The following is a 15,473-nucleotide window of genomic DNA, read 5'->3' as shown; positions in this document are numbered from 1 at the left end:
TAGTTTTCTAAATTTGATTATATATTTTTAGGAGCAAATTGTTTAAGGGCGTTCGGGGATTTATTTAGTTTCAAATTGGCACAGATATGCTTTTTACATACAAGCTAATTTTTGATGTAAAATGAACAGTCTAATTAGCTTCAAATTGCCTTTCACTCATAAAAATAGTTTTCTAAAATTAAATGTAAACATCTAGTTTATACAGAACAATATAAGTTTAAAGAAAAGAAAGTATAATGTAGAATGATTTTCCCCTTTCTCCACAATCAGGAAATTTAAGACTGGAGTCTGAAAAACTTCTCTTGACAAGGTATTCTATAATCCAGTTGTTTTCCGTGAGAGGGAGGAGGGGAAGTAGCGTGATAGAGTTACCCAAAGAAAATGAGGAAGATAAACACATAATTAATGTAGCAAATATTTCTTTCTGGTATTAGGCTACTAAGTGAATGGGTCTTTTGATGTATGGACTTTGGTCCTACTAAGAGGGCAGATAGAAAAGGTGAGGGGTAAACCCCTGGTTTAAATTATAGCTTCTTTGCCTTAACTGCTTGTTGAGGTCCACTGCTTTTGCAGCTAGGAGCATCTTTCTTTGCACAACCATCATCAGATAACAACTTTTGTGTATTTTGTCTAAAACACACTGTATTAGTGTGCTGTAATACAGTACAGCATTTAGATTGTGGTACTAAGAGAAAGAGTTCAAACAACATGTTTTCTGTATAATCTTAGCTGAAGTAATTTGAAATAAAATGTGGATGATGTGCAGTTAAGTGCAAACAAGGTATTTGCAGAGGTTTCACTTTTTTTCTCCTCAGTCTCTGGTATGCTCCTCTATGCCTGTGCTTTGGGGTGTGTTCACTGATTCTTTCCTGGTTAAGAAACTTTTCTTCTTGCTAAGTAACTTGGACTAGTTGAGGACAAGGACATAGCAAATCATCTGCTTATGGTAGTCTCAAGCTTTGCTTTTTTAATTTAATTTTCTAAGAAATTTTCTTTGTAGAGTTAAAAGGAGAATTTAGAGAATACCAGGAGATGGAGATGTGAAGGACAAATACTAAGATTATCAAGGTGTATGTGGGAGGCAGACTTTATTTGACTCCTATCAGTTTCTTTTGTCAATGGACTCCCTGATTAGATGATCAAAGGGTACCAGTGAAATTCTGGTATGTGTAAGGTGAAAAGATTCCATAGTCATTGAAGCCTAATGTCAGAATATTTGAGAGTTTTAATTTAATGTTTTAGTGCTGACATTGTATTTTTTAAGCCTCGTTGTGAATATATTTTGGTTCTGTATTGAACTGGGAAATAATTTTCAGCTTGAAAATTGAACCTTACAAAGTAGTTTTATGTTTTCATGGAAGAGACTACTTGAAACATCAGTTGAAGAGTATTTACTTACAGGCGTCTCTGTGTGGGCTTGGTATTTAAGTAGGTTTCAAACATACATGCAACAAGCACTGTGCTGTTTGACTCTGGAAAGAAAAAATATCAGAACAATATCTCAGGCAAATTACTATCTATTTTCTGTACTTGCTTACTAAGATAATAAGACCAAAAAGTAGTTTCTTTTCATTTAGAAATGCCACTCTTCTATTCCTGTGTTTTCAGAGTTCCGTTTTTAACCTTAATATCTGCCAATTCACTGTTAAAGAATATTGTTGTTCTCATAAGCACGTATATATGTGAAAGGAAAAACAGCATCTTTATTTTGACTTCTCTTTCCATTTTGGGGGCTTGATCAGGAATACTTCATAATCATTTGAATATGGCACATTTTGAGTTACAGTTGTATTATTGCTGTTGAAAGTTAGATTTTTGTGATGTGGGTGAAAGGTTTAATTTATCTCTGTGAAGCGCTAGCATTGTTTTGGGATCATTGCCGGTATTGGTAATTTGTATTTACCTCTGCATTTTATTTTTTTCACGTCTGATACAGATTGTTCATAGTCGGCAGTTGTTTTCAAATATATTGGCTGTTACAACAGACACCAAAAAATGAGGTGTCTACAGAAAGAATTGGTACCCTGTTCTTAAAGGAACTTCTAAGTCTTTCTAAATGAAAAATCATTCAAACAGTATCTAATACTGGCAATTTTCCTCTGTCTGCTGCTAGAACTTATTGGCCAACTAGGTCAGACATTATTAAAGTTCAAGTGGCCCAGTGGGAAAAGTAATGGCCTTATGCTACTATGAATTTTAAATGCTGCCATTTCTATGTATTGCACCATCATCTGTTCTCGCACATCACTAAATTGTATAGAAGTTGTGGGACCAACCAGTGTCAAGGTCATAGAAGTGATGACTCTTCTCAAGTAGCCTTCTTGGAGCTTTGTCATACAGTTATTCTCATAACCCTGGCTATAGGCAGCAAAGTTGTATGCACATGCCTGCATTTAACCTTTTTATTGTCATTGGATAGTGTAAGCCTGCAATGCAGGATGTCTTTTTCCTCAGACTCTTTACTTTTGTTTTTTATTTTTGATCCTACCAAAGGTATGAAATTGACTTTGAGGCAAAGACATTTTTAGTAAGTGATTCATATTTAAATCTTTTGAGTTGAGTTGTTGTACAGTTTACTGAACTGGATGTCAGGTAATTTCAAAATTTAGTGCTATAGTTCTCCAGATTAGCTTGAATTTATCTTGATTTTAAGTGTGATGGTACTAACTCTGAAATAAGCATATCAGCAAGTACTTCTTGTCATATCTATGTCTATATATACCTATATATATATATTTATTGAGGTTTTAGAATACAAATATATTTGTAATGGGAGTATTTCCCCAACAGCACTGTACTGGCTTTGCAGTTCCCAAAGTAGTAACTACTGACAATGTTTCATTGTATGGAAGGCTTCTTATGGAGACAAAAAACCCCGTGGTTTTGTATCCCAGACTTGAACTGATGTAGCTGTAACATTGGAAGATAGCCATTTTACGGAAGTTACCACATTTTAACCAAAGACCTAGGCACTTTTATGTCACTTAGTTACAACAGCTCAAACTCATATATTGATTTAGACACATATATTCATACACACCTATATAGACACGTATATTGATTTAGCTTAAATTGGTAATGCAGTGATTTCCGATAAATAAGTGTTAGATTTGTGAATGATGAAGTACATTTGTACGGAGACAATACTCTGCTTTTTGAGATTTTCCATTCAGAAAAGTGACCACAAGCATATTAAAACTTTAGGAAAGATTTTAATATTAAAAGCTGTGGTGAAGAGATATTAAAGCCATAACTATTCTAGAGGTCAGTAAGTCTCCTTCCCTTGTTCCGTGTTCTTCAGTGCTTGGATGTATATAAGCCTAGCAGTTCTCAAGCTTTGGCAGGTCTTTGTTATTCCTGAGCCTTCCTGGATCCTCCTGTGGAACCATTCAGCCTGCTAAGAAGCCTTTTTCCCATCCCGACAGTCCTGACACATAGAAGAATTTCTGAGAATCCACCAGTTGTCACCTCCTCTTAGATGGGAAGTTCACTATCAGACTGGCTTTAGTTGATTTACAGGTATAACTGTAGTGCTTGTTAGCCTACATCCTGCAGTTCTGAGAGGCCACAGAGGCTTTACACATCCGTGCGTGTGTTATGCATTTGAACTGGTGCTGCTAGATCTATTTAAAATCCATTATTGACAGAGTTTGTAGAAATAAGAGCAGACTTCTTAGCATGTGATAAGCAGTATAGAAACATTGCTTTCTTTGGGAGGTCCTGTTCCAAAGTGTTTGCAATGCAGAACATGAGATTTAAAAGGCTATTTGGGTTGGTTTCATGTCTTTGATAATCTAACAGGAGAAATGTATTTTAGACACATTCTGGAATTTCAGGATAGCTGTGAGGAGGATTCCCCTTCTACCCCCAGTCATTTAAATTTGTCAAATATATTTATTTATTTCCTCACATAGATTGTTAATCCAGCATGGAAGCACCATGCAATTCTAGCCCTAAGTTGTATGTATTACTTTTATCTTAAAGCTCAATATTTCATTGGTAAAAATATTTTTAAACTTACTATACATTAGAAGGGCAAGTCTTTTTCCAGTTATTAGAAATGAGAGCTCTTGCTATCTGCCTCAGAACATTTCATGGAGGGATATGAGTAACACTACATACTCACACTGGAGAACATGGGAGGAAAGACACAATTTCTCCCTCTTTCTGAATTCCTACAATAGCTAAGTGCAGTGTTGTATCTTCTTCCTAGAGAAGGTTTGACACTGCCCCATCGGGATTTTACATGTAACAGCTTCTGAATTTTGGAAATGCAGCTCCTGCCCCCACACTCAGATTTTTTTAACTGATGTATTTATCATCTTAATGAAATGGAGTGTTCCGTTTTGTGAAAAGGAAGCAATGAAGCAATGTTCTTTGTAGGTTTAATTAGTTTTAAAAAAATCAAGGCTATTCTATATATGTAATATACAGTTATCTCTTGATGGACTTTGCTTTTCCCCTGCTTATCTCCACTTCTATGAATAGTTACTGGATTAAATACTGTAGTTCATATTTACTCATGATAATTTTTTGTACAGATGTCTCTAGACACTCTTCCTTTGTTCCATGGTAAAATACATGAAATATAAGCTGAATTTTTAGTTTTTCTAATTTAGGCAAAAAGTGTGGAGTTGAAGATGAGGGAAAGGAAACTTATTTCAAAATTAATAGATTAAACAAGTGAAGACTTGGCTTTGTACCTAAAATTTTATGTTTTCAGTAATCTCAGAAAATAAAAGTAGAAAAGTGTAAGTTGTATCTTATCCCTAAAGAATTATTTGCAAGGTCTGATGATACAATATTTGCAGAAGTTGTAATGTCTGGGTTTTCTCCTGGTGATACTGTAGTAAATAGCAAATATTAAGTTGGACAGCACCCCAAATCTTGGCTAGATCTGCAAGCATGCTTTGTTGAGAAGATGATCTGATCCAGTTAAATTCTGTTCATCTTTTCTTGGCCAGAGTTTTATATCAACTGTAGTTACAAAGCACTAATCTGCATCAGCATATTAGCTGTTACTACTTTATGAATACTCATTACAAACCAAAACATTTCTGAAGTACTGTCCAGAGATGATGGCATACCTTCTCTACCAAATTCTGGGATTCATTGGAAGAGAATCATCTAAATTTTATTCTTACATATTAAATGACCAAAAGGCATATTCTTTTTCCAGCACTAGACTTGCAGTCAACTTTTTAGCTTGATTGATCTCTAAGTTCTGAGAGATAATTTATCTCTTGTTCTGGTCTCACTTGGGCATCCTGTTCTAAATGCACGATTTGTATATTACAGATATATTTGATATCTGTAATAGTTTTTTATCGTAAGAAAATGTTTGTATCTATATCATTTGGAACCTAGAAATAACATGTTTTCTTTAAAAAATAAAAGTACTTTTCTTTTTCTTTTTTAAAGGGCATTTTGTAGCAGATTTTAGATTTCACAGTTTTCTCCCTAAATCCAGTTATGTATTGACAAGAGCACAGAGTGCATCAGGCATTCAGATGGAAGTATGCCACTGACATCAATGCAGAGTAACAAAAAGTAAATTGGTTCATTATGGATGCTGGTGTACAAGAAAAAGAGGATATTTGAAGGGTGAGGCTGGTTGCTTTGAACAGAGCTCTGGGAGTTAGATCCATGACCATCTGGAACTGTAGAAGAAAATATTTCCGTGAAAGTGGCTGCTACAGAACTTAAGAGTAAAATTTGCTTGTTTTCCTGGAAAATAGATTTAGTTCTACAAGTTGGATAACAAGTTAATCTATTAATTATTTAAACTAGGTGATACTTGGAATTATGAGTTTATGGGTTTTTGTTTGTTTCAGAAAATCAGTGAATCTGCACCTTGGCTCTACAGTTGGTTCTTGACAAGAGAGCTTGCTCAACACAGATGTGTAAATATATCACTAGCCTTCCACTAAGCCATGAGGCTTACTATAAGGTGTATTCCATAAAAGGCAATAACGCAGCACTGAAATGTTACTTTGAATAATAAATATTTTCAGTTATGATTTTTTTTCCTGGATATCTCCATTAAATTTGTCTGTTCATTTGTTGCTTTGGAATCCTATACAGAAGAATCAGAGGATGGATGGAGCCCTCGGAATTTGGCTGCTCTTGTAGAAGTAATGGTAACTTACATGGCAGTATCCCTGCTGTCATTATCAGCAGTTGTGATTGTGCTGTCTTGCAATGCAAATGCACATTCATGACTTCTGTCCCCTCTCCAAGTACAGTACTGTCATTTTCAGGGCCTTCCGAAACCATGATGTTTAAGTTTTCTGGCAATGGCATCTTGCAATAGATGCACCAGTTGTGTTTTGAGGAGCTGTTTTGTTTTGCCAGGAAGCTGTAGCAATGGAATTGTAGCAAGGAGATGCTGAGTGGCAGATAAGTGGTTTTAGTGTTCAAGAGAGGAACTGCGTTAACCAGAAGTAACATGGAAGCAGCCATGTGAAGATACAAATCCAATTCTTCTGGGGAAGGAGAAAGATCCTCTGGTAGTAAGGCTTGAAATTCTTTGAATGATACTACTGACATAATTCTCTTTGTTACAGTCATAATGGTTTTGTACTGCAATCCAGTATATATCCAGTGTGTTCAGTTATTGGACTGAATTTTTTAGAAGTTCTAAATGATCTGAACAATCGGAAACATAGGGGAGGAGTGTTGGACTAAACTGAAACAGAAAGGCAAAATCCAAGGACACCAAGGGAGAAAATGAAATGGACAAGAGTCAAGAGTGTGAAGAGAGGGATAATGGTCATTTTTTTTTTTTTTTTATGTCACTGGGTGTAGTAGAATAATGGTACAAGTAAGTACAGTAATTGTACTGGGAATGGCCTAAAAGTACAAAAATTGGTATATCAGTGCGAGAGAACTCAAACCAGAAACCCAGTTAAATGCTGTCCTTTTTTGATTTGGATTTTTCCACATCTTTTCTCTAAATTCAGTTGTGCCATTATGACCATGTAAATCTGCCAGATAATAATAGTTATGTGGATAGCCATTAAGTGCCCATATATATACAACTTATTTCTAGCCTGCAGGGTTTTTTTTTAAATAAATCAACTTGAAATACCTTAGCTTTGCATGTGTATATAGCCTGTGTAAGTATATAATCTTAATTTCTTTCCTTTGTTCACCTTGTAATGATTACATGTTGAAGGTTGCCATAATTGGATGGTGCACCTTTTGGGGGGACATTGTAGTAGATAACTCCTGGTCTCTGTATCGAATGATATATATTTAAGAATGTTTAAAATCTTGACTATATTGTAATTCATTTTTTTATTAACTTTATAAATCTGTATATTAGTTTATGTTGCTATGATTTTTCTACAGTTTTAACACTCAGTGAGTACGCAGGGTGGACATTCTCATATGTTAAATATTGGAGATCAAGGCTCAGCTTACTGCTGTCACACAGATGTTACGCTGGGCAGACAAGACCAAAATGCAGCATTATGGCAAAGATGCTGGAAGCACAGATATGGCTAAGTCAGGCTTGTAAGCTCTTTATATAGCACTGCATTAATCTAGTCATTTTGTTCCTAATGCTTCAACTGGTTGGTTTAGAGGTAACTTTTTTATGTTGTGCTGCATAGACATACTGTCTGCGTAAACCTGAACAAAAAAAAAAGTCAAAAGTCATTCTGTGCCTCACCATTCCCTTTTGAAAATCGGAGTAAGACTTCCTTATCTTAAATTACTATTTCTGAGGTGTAGAAATTGCAAGAAGGGCTATTTAAGTATGGAGAGAACATTTACATTTAATGTAAATATGTATTAAATTCACATACAAGAAATTTGACAGAAGAGCAATACTTTAGACATTGCTGAATCTTTGAATGACCCATGCTATGCCTTAGTAGCTAAGTTCATGAAAGGAAAAATGTTAATTATTCATAATGCTTTGCTGTACCATAAAACTCGATTTATTGAGAGTATAATTTGTTCAAGTTGCATGTAGTAGGAAAATATATCAGGAGTAATTAATTGTATTCAGGATGCGATGAGGTAGATATATCCACAGAGGACAATTGAAAACAGTAGCGGTGTGGTATTGATTGCCTTTCAGAGGGGGGAAAAAAAATCTTGTCCCATTTTTAAATGTTAACAATTCAGAGAGAAAAATTCCCACTTGGGAAGAATGCTTTCCAGGTTGCTTCATTGCCAGGTGTTTGACATTGAGTGGAGCCTTAGATGAATGAAGCTTATGGCAGCTTTTGGAAATGACCGACTCCAGGGAATCTCAGCTTCCTGCTGTGAAAGTTTCTATTTTCAAAGCACATCAGTTTCAGTGGGAATGTTCCAGTGGTCCCATATGCTACTTCTGACAGGGGGAAGTTTTTAACCTGAATATGAGACAGCTACTGAAGAGGTTCCCTTGCTGCTAACAAAATGAATTTCAATATGTTGCCAATGAACAAGCGGCATGTTCCCAACTGCTGATGGAATTTAACTCCATCAATTATTAATGGAAATTTTGCTTTGTTTTCCTTCTTGCCTGTTCCCTTTTAACTACACTACCTGTTCCTGATAGGACTTTGTGCGTTCTGAAGCTGAAACAGGAATCACCCAAACAATATGCTCGTTTGCTTTGAAACTCTTGCTATATTTTCCTCCCCTCCCTCGTACGCTCTCTCCTTGACCTAGCAGCAGGAAGCCTTTGTCTGAGGTGTTCATCTGGAACAACTTTTCCACACTTGTTTTCATGTTCTGTTAGATTACAGGGCAGCAGGCCTACCTTTGAAGCTCCCTTCTCTTTTGTTTCTTTGCAGTGCACTCCAGTAATTAACTTTGTCCTTCTTTTATTTGTTCCAGTCAATCGCAGTCCACTCTGCTGAGCATCTTCTCCCAGGAGTACCAGGTTAGAAGTTTTCTCTTTTGTGAGGGTTGACAGGTGCCTAATTGAATGATGAATGTCCCTTTATTTCTTTGTAATTGAACTGCCAGCTTTCTGATTGGTTTGGAGGATGTTCCTTTTTCCACATCAAGCACCGCCTGAGTCTCAGTGGATGGCTGCCAAGCCTACCCATCCATCTGTCTAATAACATCTAGCCTTTGCTTATTTGGTGGACCTGTAATAAATTATGCTAAACCATTATTATTCTGACAATAATAATTTCCCTGTGTTGCGTGGTTCCATGTGCTAAATGTTTGCTGACTTGCACTGTCAGTGCTGCTTTCCATTGCTGACAGAGATGATGATAAATGACCATTGCCGGAGTGGCAGAAGGCAAGAGAGGCAGAAAATGGAGTCATTTATCATGAGATGACAGGTGTCAGTCAAGTGGCAAGTCTCTATGGAATTACTTTTTGTAGTTTTTCAAATAAGTTGTTTTTAAGCAATGTTCTTCCTGGTTAAAAACGCCAATTGAATTGTAAAACTAGAGTGCACCAGACTTAGATGGAATTGAATTGAGGGAAAATTAATACAAAGGTTGAAAGAGAGAACAAGTTTTTCTTTGCCCTCTGCAGCCTTCAGTAAACTTATTTAGATTCAATTATTGTGACCTTATTGGCTTTTACATATATGGTACATTGCAGTACAGTCTGAAGACGTTCAATTCAATAGGTAGATTGAATGTCATTTCTGTGCAGAATCTAAAAACATAGTTCACTTTATGTATCAAGGCGCAGACAAGGAACATGCGTTTGGGCAGTCATGATTTCTGTGTTTTGATCTGTGACACATTTGTAAGACTGTTTGGTTTTTTGTTTTTCTAGAAACAAATCAAAAGAACACATGCCAAGCATCACACTGCTGAAGCTATTGAAACTTATTACCAAAGGTATGACCTCCCCACTCCAGTTATCATCCAGAGTATCATCATAACTACTATTTGTTATGGCAGTTATGAGTACCATAGCTTCTTAGCTTATGAAGCTAATTTTCTGTAAAAATAAATCAAGGTTTTGGGATGAGGAATACAGAACAGTTCACCTAAAATGTTTTTCAGTGAAAATGCAGAAATTTTTCAGCATTTGGTCAGTCTGATTAAGAAGGGCTCGTAAGTCAGGATAAGCAAATATTTTTTACAGGGTATGTGATAGCATTTATTATAGCCTATAGTTTGTAATTATAGGATTTCTGTGTTAAGACTAATATTGATAACTTCCTTACAGCAAGGAAGTTTGTTCTGTTACAGTTGCTTGTACTTTTAAAACATTTATGATTATATTTTAAAAAGTTACATATTAATGTATTGCCAGGTAAAGCACTAATTTTTACATCACTCCTGTTTTATCAACAGAAATGTCAGAAACAGCGGTTAGGGGAGGACAAAAACCTTTATGGCATTTTGCAGAATTTTACAATTGTTTGCATCTTAAGCTAATAAATTTTATTTGCTACACCTTATAGTTTGGCTGTTACTTCTTTAGGCTTTATTAAAAATACTGCAATGACATAATTGGGGCATGCTGATAACTGGTAAAGATGTGCAATTAAAATATTACTTTGTAGACTGACATATCTGAGGAGCTTACATGGCAATTGAGTTCATACTTGTGATTATCCATGTCTGATATTTATGCTTAATATTAATCTGTATGAATCAGAAAAATAAACAAAAAGCCTTCATTTCTGAACAATTAACTGTACTTCTGCACAAAACCTAAGCACAGATTATATCAGACACTGATTTAGAATATCAACTGTGAATTGTGCTGTTTTGGTGGTTTGATTTTCTTTTTTTAGTAGTTATATTGTTCTGTAGAAATTTGTACTGGATCACATTGCATTTTTCGTAGTGTTGATTCTTGTTTAGGAAGATTATTGGCTTAAAATTTTGTTGTGGTAATACTTGTGTATATACAATACTATGTTTATTTTTCACTAGCACAGTTTCAGTGAAGTGCCCTATGTTAATTGTAACTGTTTTGTAAATAACCCTTTTCTTAGAACATATGTAAATCATTTATATCACTTTTATGATGATTGTGTTACTAGTTCCAACAACTTAAGCCTGAAACATGGGACCAAATTTTGCTTTATGCAAAGCAGCTGTTGTATTGGTGTCAGTAAGGTTGTAGGTGTGATTAAGTTTGGCTCACATCAGGTAGGAGGATTTGGCCTCCTGTCCCCTTCTGTACTGTCTGAAGTATGATGGCAGTACATAACTAATGAATTATGTATGAAGCTATACGGTGGTGGTAGGGAAAATCATTCTTTATGCTATTTCTGGGTATTTCATATTGCAAATGTATTAACATGGCCAAGTAAAATGCACATGTTTTAAAATCAGAGATGTTCTGGTTAATAGTTAGAAAACTCATCTCAAACCTGTTTTAGTAGATTTACTGTCTAGAATGTTTCATAAGCTACAGGGGCAGACTACGTGAGTCCAAAGCCAGTTTGAAATGCTTCAAGCATAAAGATGACAAACATGTCTTCTCCTCTACTCCTTTGTAGCATCCATTTTACCACTGTAAACCCTAGTCTGTGTGGTATGCTCCTTCCTATTCCCACTGACATACAAGCAAATAATTGTGCTCCTGTTGCTTTTCTAGGTATAGAAACTACCAGTTTTGGAAGGTAGTAATTTCCAGCAGTCCCTGTTGGGAGCACATAGAAGTACAGTTGAGTGGATAGTTTCTGCTGCTCTGCTGAGACTTACTGGTCCTAGATTTAGGCAAACATGAAGGCAAATTACAAGAAGGATCAGCAAGCTTTTCATAACAGTACTGCCATCAGCATGTGAGACCATAATAGAATTACCAGTAGCATTAGAAATTTCTGACAGAAAATTACTCCATTGTCAGCTGTAGCTTTGCTGTTTGATCAACTAAATGCATGTTTTAGAACATTAATCTCAAGTAAATCTTCCTGGTTAGGTATCTTGTTTATGATCTCTCCTGTTTTCTTCTGTTATAGATTTTCAATGCTTTAATGTACACGAGGCATCTTGTTTTGTGGGTTTTATGTGGAGTTGAAGTAGGTTACAGCAAAAAGTTTTTACCATTTCCTTTATTCATTAAGCCTCAGAATAACTTGCAGACAAAAAGCCCTCTAATCTCTGTGAAGAGGTTTATGTAAAGGTGTTACACCCATTCCACAGAAAGGTAAAATGATGAAGAATTTTAATGTCTGTGACTAATGAGCAGAAGAGTGGCTTCTGATTGATATGTAATGGTAGAGCTGGAGAGGCTGTGGCCTTCTAATGATGTCAGTAACAATGTGCTATACGAATCAGATACAATAGATGAGCAAGTTCAAATGTTGGTAACTGTTGTTCTTTTCCACATGGCTGCAAAGCACAAAGTGGCTTCCAGTAACACAGCTTCAAGTTCTGACAACAGAATTTAGCCATTATTGAAGTGTAAACATCAAACAGTGAAAGTAACAGAAGTGAGGAAAGTGATACTGTATGAAGCAATGGTCAGAAACATCAATGTGAATCCATATTGGTCTAATGCCCTTAACCAGAAACATTAAGCCTTTGCCATTGATAGGATAATGAGGTTTTATCACCTTTTATTGGATCCCAAATACCTCTTTTTTTATTTTCTTTTTGGAATATTGATTGTTAGACTCTGATTTCACTAAAGTAAGCCTTTAGTATTTAAACTACAGCCCAGTTGATAAAATCTGGATTAAAGTTGAGAATTTATGTTTTTATGCATAGTATTGAATTGTACAGTACATCTTCAAAGTTGAAGGTCATGTGGAAGCCAAAGTCTTCACTGTGAATAACAGAGGTTTATTTGTCTGAGATGCATCTTTAAATTGTACAGGTATAATTTATTTGTATGTCATAAGCCAATTTTTTTTAATTATTTCTTGATTTATTGTGTTTTTTTACCAGTGACTTAATTAAGATTGATATAGCTTGCAGATGAGTAGGAGACAACCCTGGAGAGTTAGTGATTGTTTAAAATACGTATTTCTTAAAAGATTTCCCATTAAATACTCTGTACTGGGGTATTTTCCCCCAAATGAAAGAGGTTCACAAGGGATACTGTCATGTATAAACTGGCCTTTTCTTGGCACTGCAGAATTACCTGGCTTTGTCTTGTCTAGGTACCTGAATGGGGTGATGAAAAATGCAGCTGCCCCTGTGTTACTGGAGCTGGCCAATGAGGTAATCATCTTTATTTTTTTCTTTAATCTTCCAGTGTGAAACCTAGGGGCATATCTATAGTGACTTTAGTGAGAAATGTAATTAACCTAAAAAAATGGTTTCAAGGCACATTAGACATTTAAAATGGTTCCCTAGTCTGTTAGTACTTACAATAATTAGACAAAAAGCCCCATTTATTAATAAATCAGTTAATGTAATTAGTCTCTTAACTTCAAGGCAAATGTGTAAGAATCTCTTGAATTTGTATTTTGCTGGAAATTTCAAACAGATCATAGGTTTTAATGCACAAACTTACTAAAAATTCCCACATTGATTCAATGGAGTTGCATCAGTTTTACTTGTATTTGATTCCTTGTTTTCAATTAAAAAACATATTCTAGGACTTTATTATTTATTTTAAATAATAGGAAGGGTTAAAACAGTTAATTTTCCAAACTCTGTTTATTTCTGTTCATACAGATTAGAGGATGGCTAATGATAACTGCTTAATATAAAGCCATTAAGCAGAATAAATTCCTCAGTATAGCCGTTTCCTAGAAAAGCCGGTGTATGAAAAGTTCAGTATGGTTGCCATTAAAGTCTTGACAAATTTATTGATGCTGTTTATTAACTAGAATATGAATCTGCCTTGGGATGCAAGTTGTTATTTGCATTAAAAACTGCTCTCTAAAGCGCTTAAAGAAGATGTAAGAAGTTTGAAAGAGTGGCAGTGAGCTTCCTAGAAAAAAAATTGATGAAATATCTACCCCTTAAACTCTAAAATATTTATTTACAATAATAATAACAATACAATAGCTGATACTCCTTGAAACTGCTTATGCAGCCCTCAAAGGGATAGAATGAAATGTGTGCTGTTTTGTGTTGCATTTTAATAGAAAATGTAAGAAGGAGGCAGAAAATGAGTGTTTGCATTAAAAATGATATGGCACTCTGAACATTAAGTGTTGCAATAGCAGCGAGTTCTACATGTTACATTAGTAAGAAAGAATGGTTTCTCTCATGTACATTGCTGCAGCCAGCAAATGAGCGATTACCTATCAATTACTAGAAGGTTTTAATGGTCTGTGAAGTGTCCACATATCCTGATCATACAGCCAGCATAGAATAAAGGATTTATTTCATATTAGTGGTAATGTGTAGCTTCTTACGGTTTCTGGAAAAGGCAAGTCTTAAAGTGCTGAGAATAGAATATACTTTACATAAATAAGTACAGTCTTCTTAACAATTTAGGTAAACAACCTCATTCATGATATATATCCACCCATATTATATGGGAACTGTCATAAAAATATTTCAAGCACAAAGTAATATATCTGTTACTGGTTCTTTGTATATTTTTTCCCATTGATTTAGAGATGATGCATATAATTTCTGACTCTAGTGAGCATATCTTTGTTTATATTACACTAATGCATTTTTGCAATTCAGATACCTGAAAGATCAAAGATACCTGCAGTTCAGAAATAAATAAAAATTAAATCTAAGAGAAAGGGGAGATACACAAAGAACTTACCAGCTTCTGATTTTGTAGTATAAGAAACGCAATGCATTTTGTGACTGCTGCCTAATGCATTAGGGAAATGTGGCAATAACCAGCACCAGATTACTGCTTCCAAACAATCAAGCTGCCATTTTTATATGATAGTTAATATTTAAATGACATACTCTTGCATCTGCTGACAATTGATGTAATGGTAATACTTTATGAGTCAATATATATTTAATCAGTGGAAACTGTAAAAATTGATGAGAAATATATAACATAGGTGCATTACACTGTGTAGCAGCTCTGTTAAATAGGAAAAGCTCCATATTATTATCTTTTGGGTTTGTTTTTTTTGAGGGCTTGTGAAACTACTTTTATCTCATTTATTTAAAAAAAATATTATTTGCCAGCTTCTTCATGTTGTATATGTAGTGCAAAAGGACTAAAATAAATCTCATTTTTGTTCGGTAGGAATAATAAAATTAGTCACTGTTCTCTTCATACAAATATTTTCAAGTGAGATTTGAAGCACTATGAATTTTACTTACATGCTAAATTCTGACATGAAGCATGATGGCCCTATTTCAAAGAAAGATGGACACATGATTAATATGAAAATTAGGGAGATGCAAGTACCTGAACTAATAAGGTAGTCCTTATTCAGGCTGGACTACCTTCAGTAATTTCACCATTTTTCATGTGTCAGCTCTGATGTGGGTTACTGAAATAAGCAGCTCCGTGGAAAGCATTTCTCTCTACTTGGGGAATTTAAGGGCATCCAAGTACATACGTATTTTGAAAAAAATGTGTCCACAAATGAAGCCACTTTTTTTTGTCTAGTTACTAAATCAAGATAAAATTTTTGTATTAATATTGAACTTGAAAACATG

The 15,473-nt window shown here is 35.0% G+C and overlaps 1 protein-coding gene across 9 annotated transcripts in view; it reads left to right on the top strand.

Annotated features, from left to right (window-relative positions):
- The window catches only part of CDIN1 (CDAN1 interacting nuclease 1), a 146,193-nt gene that overhangs the window by 16,190 nt on the left and 114,530 nt on the right, over positions 1 to 15,473 (top strand). For 8 of the 9 annotated variants that reach the window (XR_008733274.1, XR_008733273.1, XR_008733272.1 and 5 more), the window contains exons 2-4: positions 8,836 to 8,881; positions 9,742 to 9,806; positions 13,037 to 13,097. Coding sequence is in view for 5 of the 9 variants with exons in the window: in XM_055716914.1 (XP_055572889.1) it covers positions 8,836 to 8,881; positions 9,742 to 9,806; positions 13,037 to 13,097 (172 nt within the window). In the remaining 4 variants the exon portion in view is untranslated. Of the gene's footprint in view, positions 1 to 8,835; positions 8,882 to 9,739; positions 9,807 to 13,036; positions 13,098 to 15,473 lie in introns of those variants that run through there. The other variant, XM_027812538.2, reaches the window with a different exon arrangement.

This window comes from Falco cherrug, chromosome 7 (assembly GCF_023634085.1).
Source record: "Falco cherrug isolate bFalChe1 chromosome 7, bFalChe1.pri, whole genome shotgun sequence".
NCBI classification, from domain to species: Eukaryota; Metazoa; Chordata; class Aves; order Falconiformes; family Falconidae; genus Falco; species Falco cherrug.
Note: the sequence above shows the minus strand (reverse complement) of the source record. Positions and strands in the feature narration are given on the sequence as shown.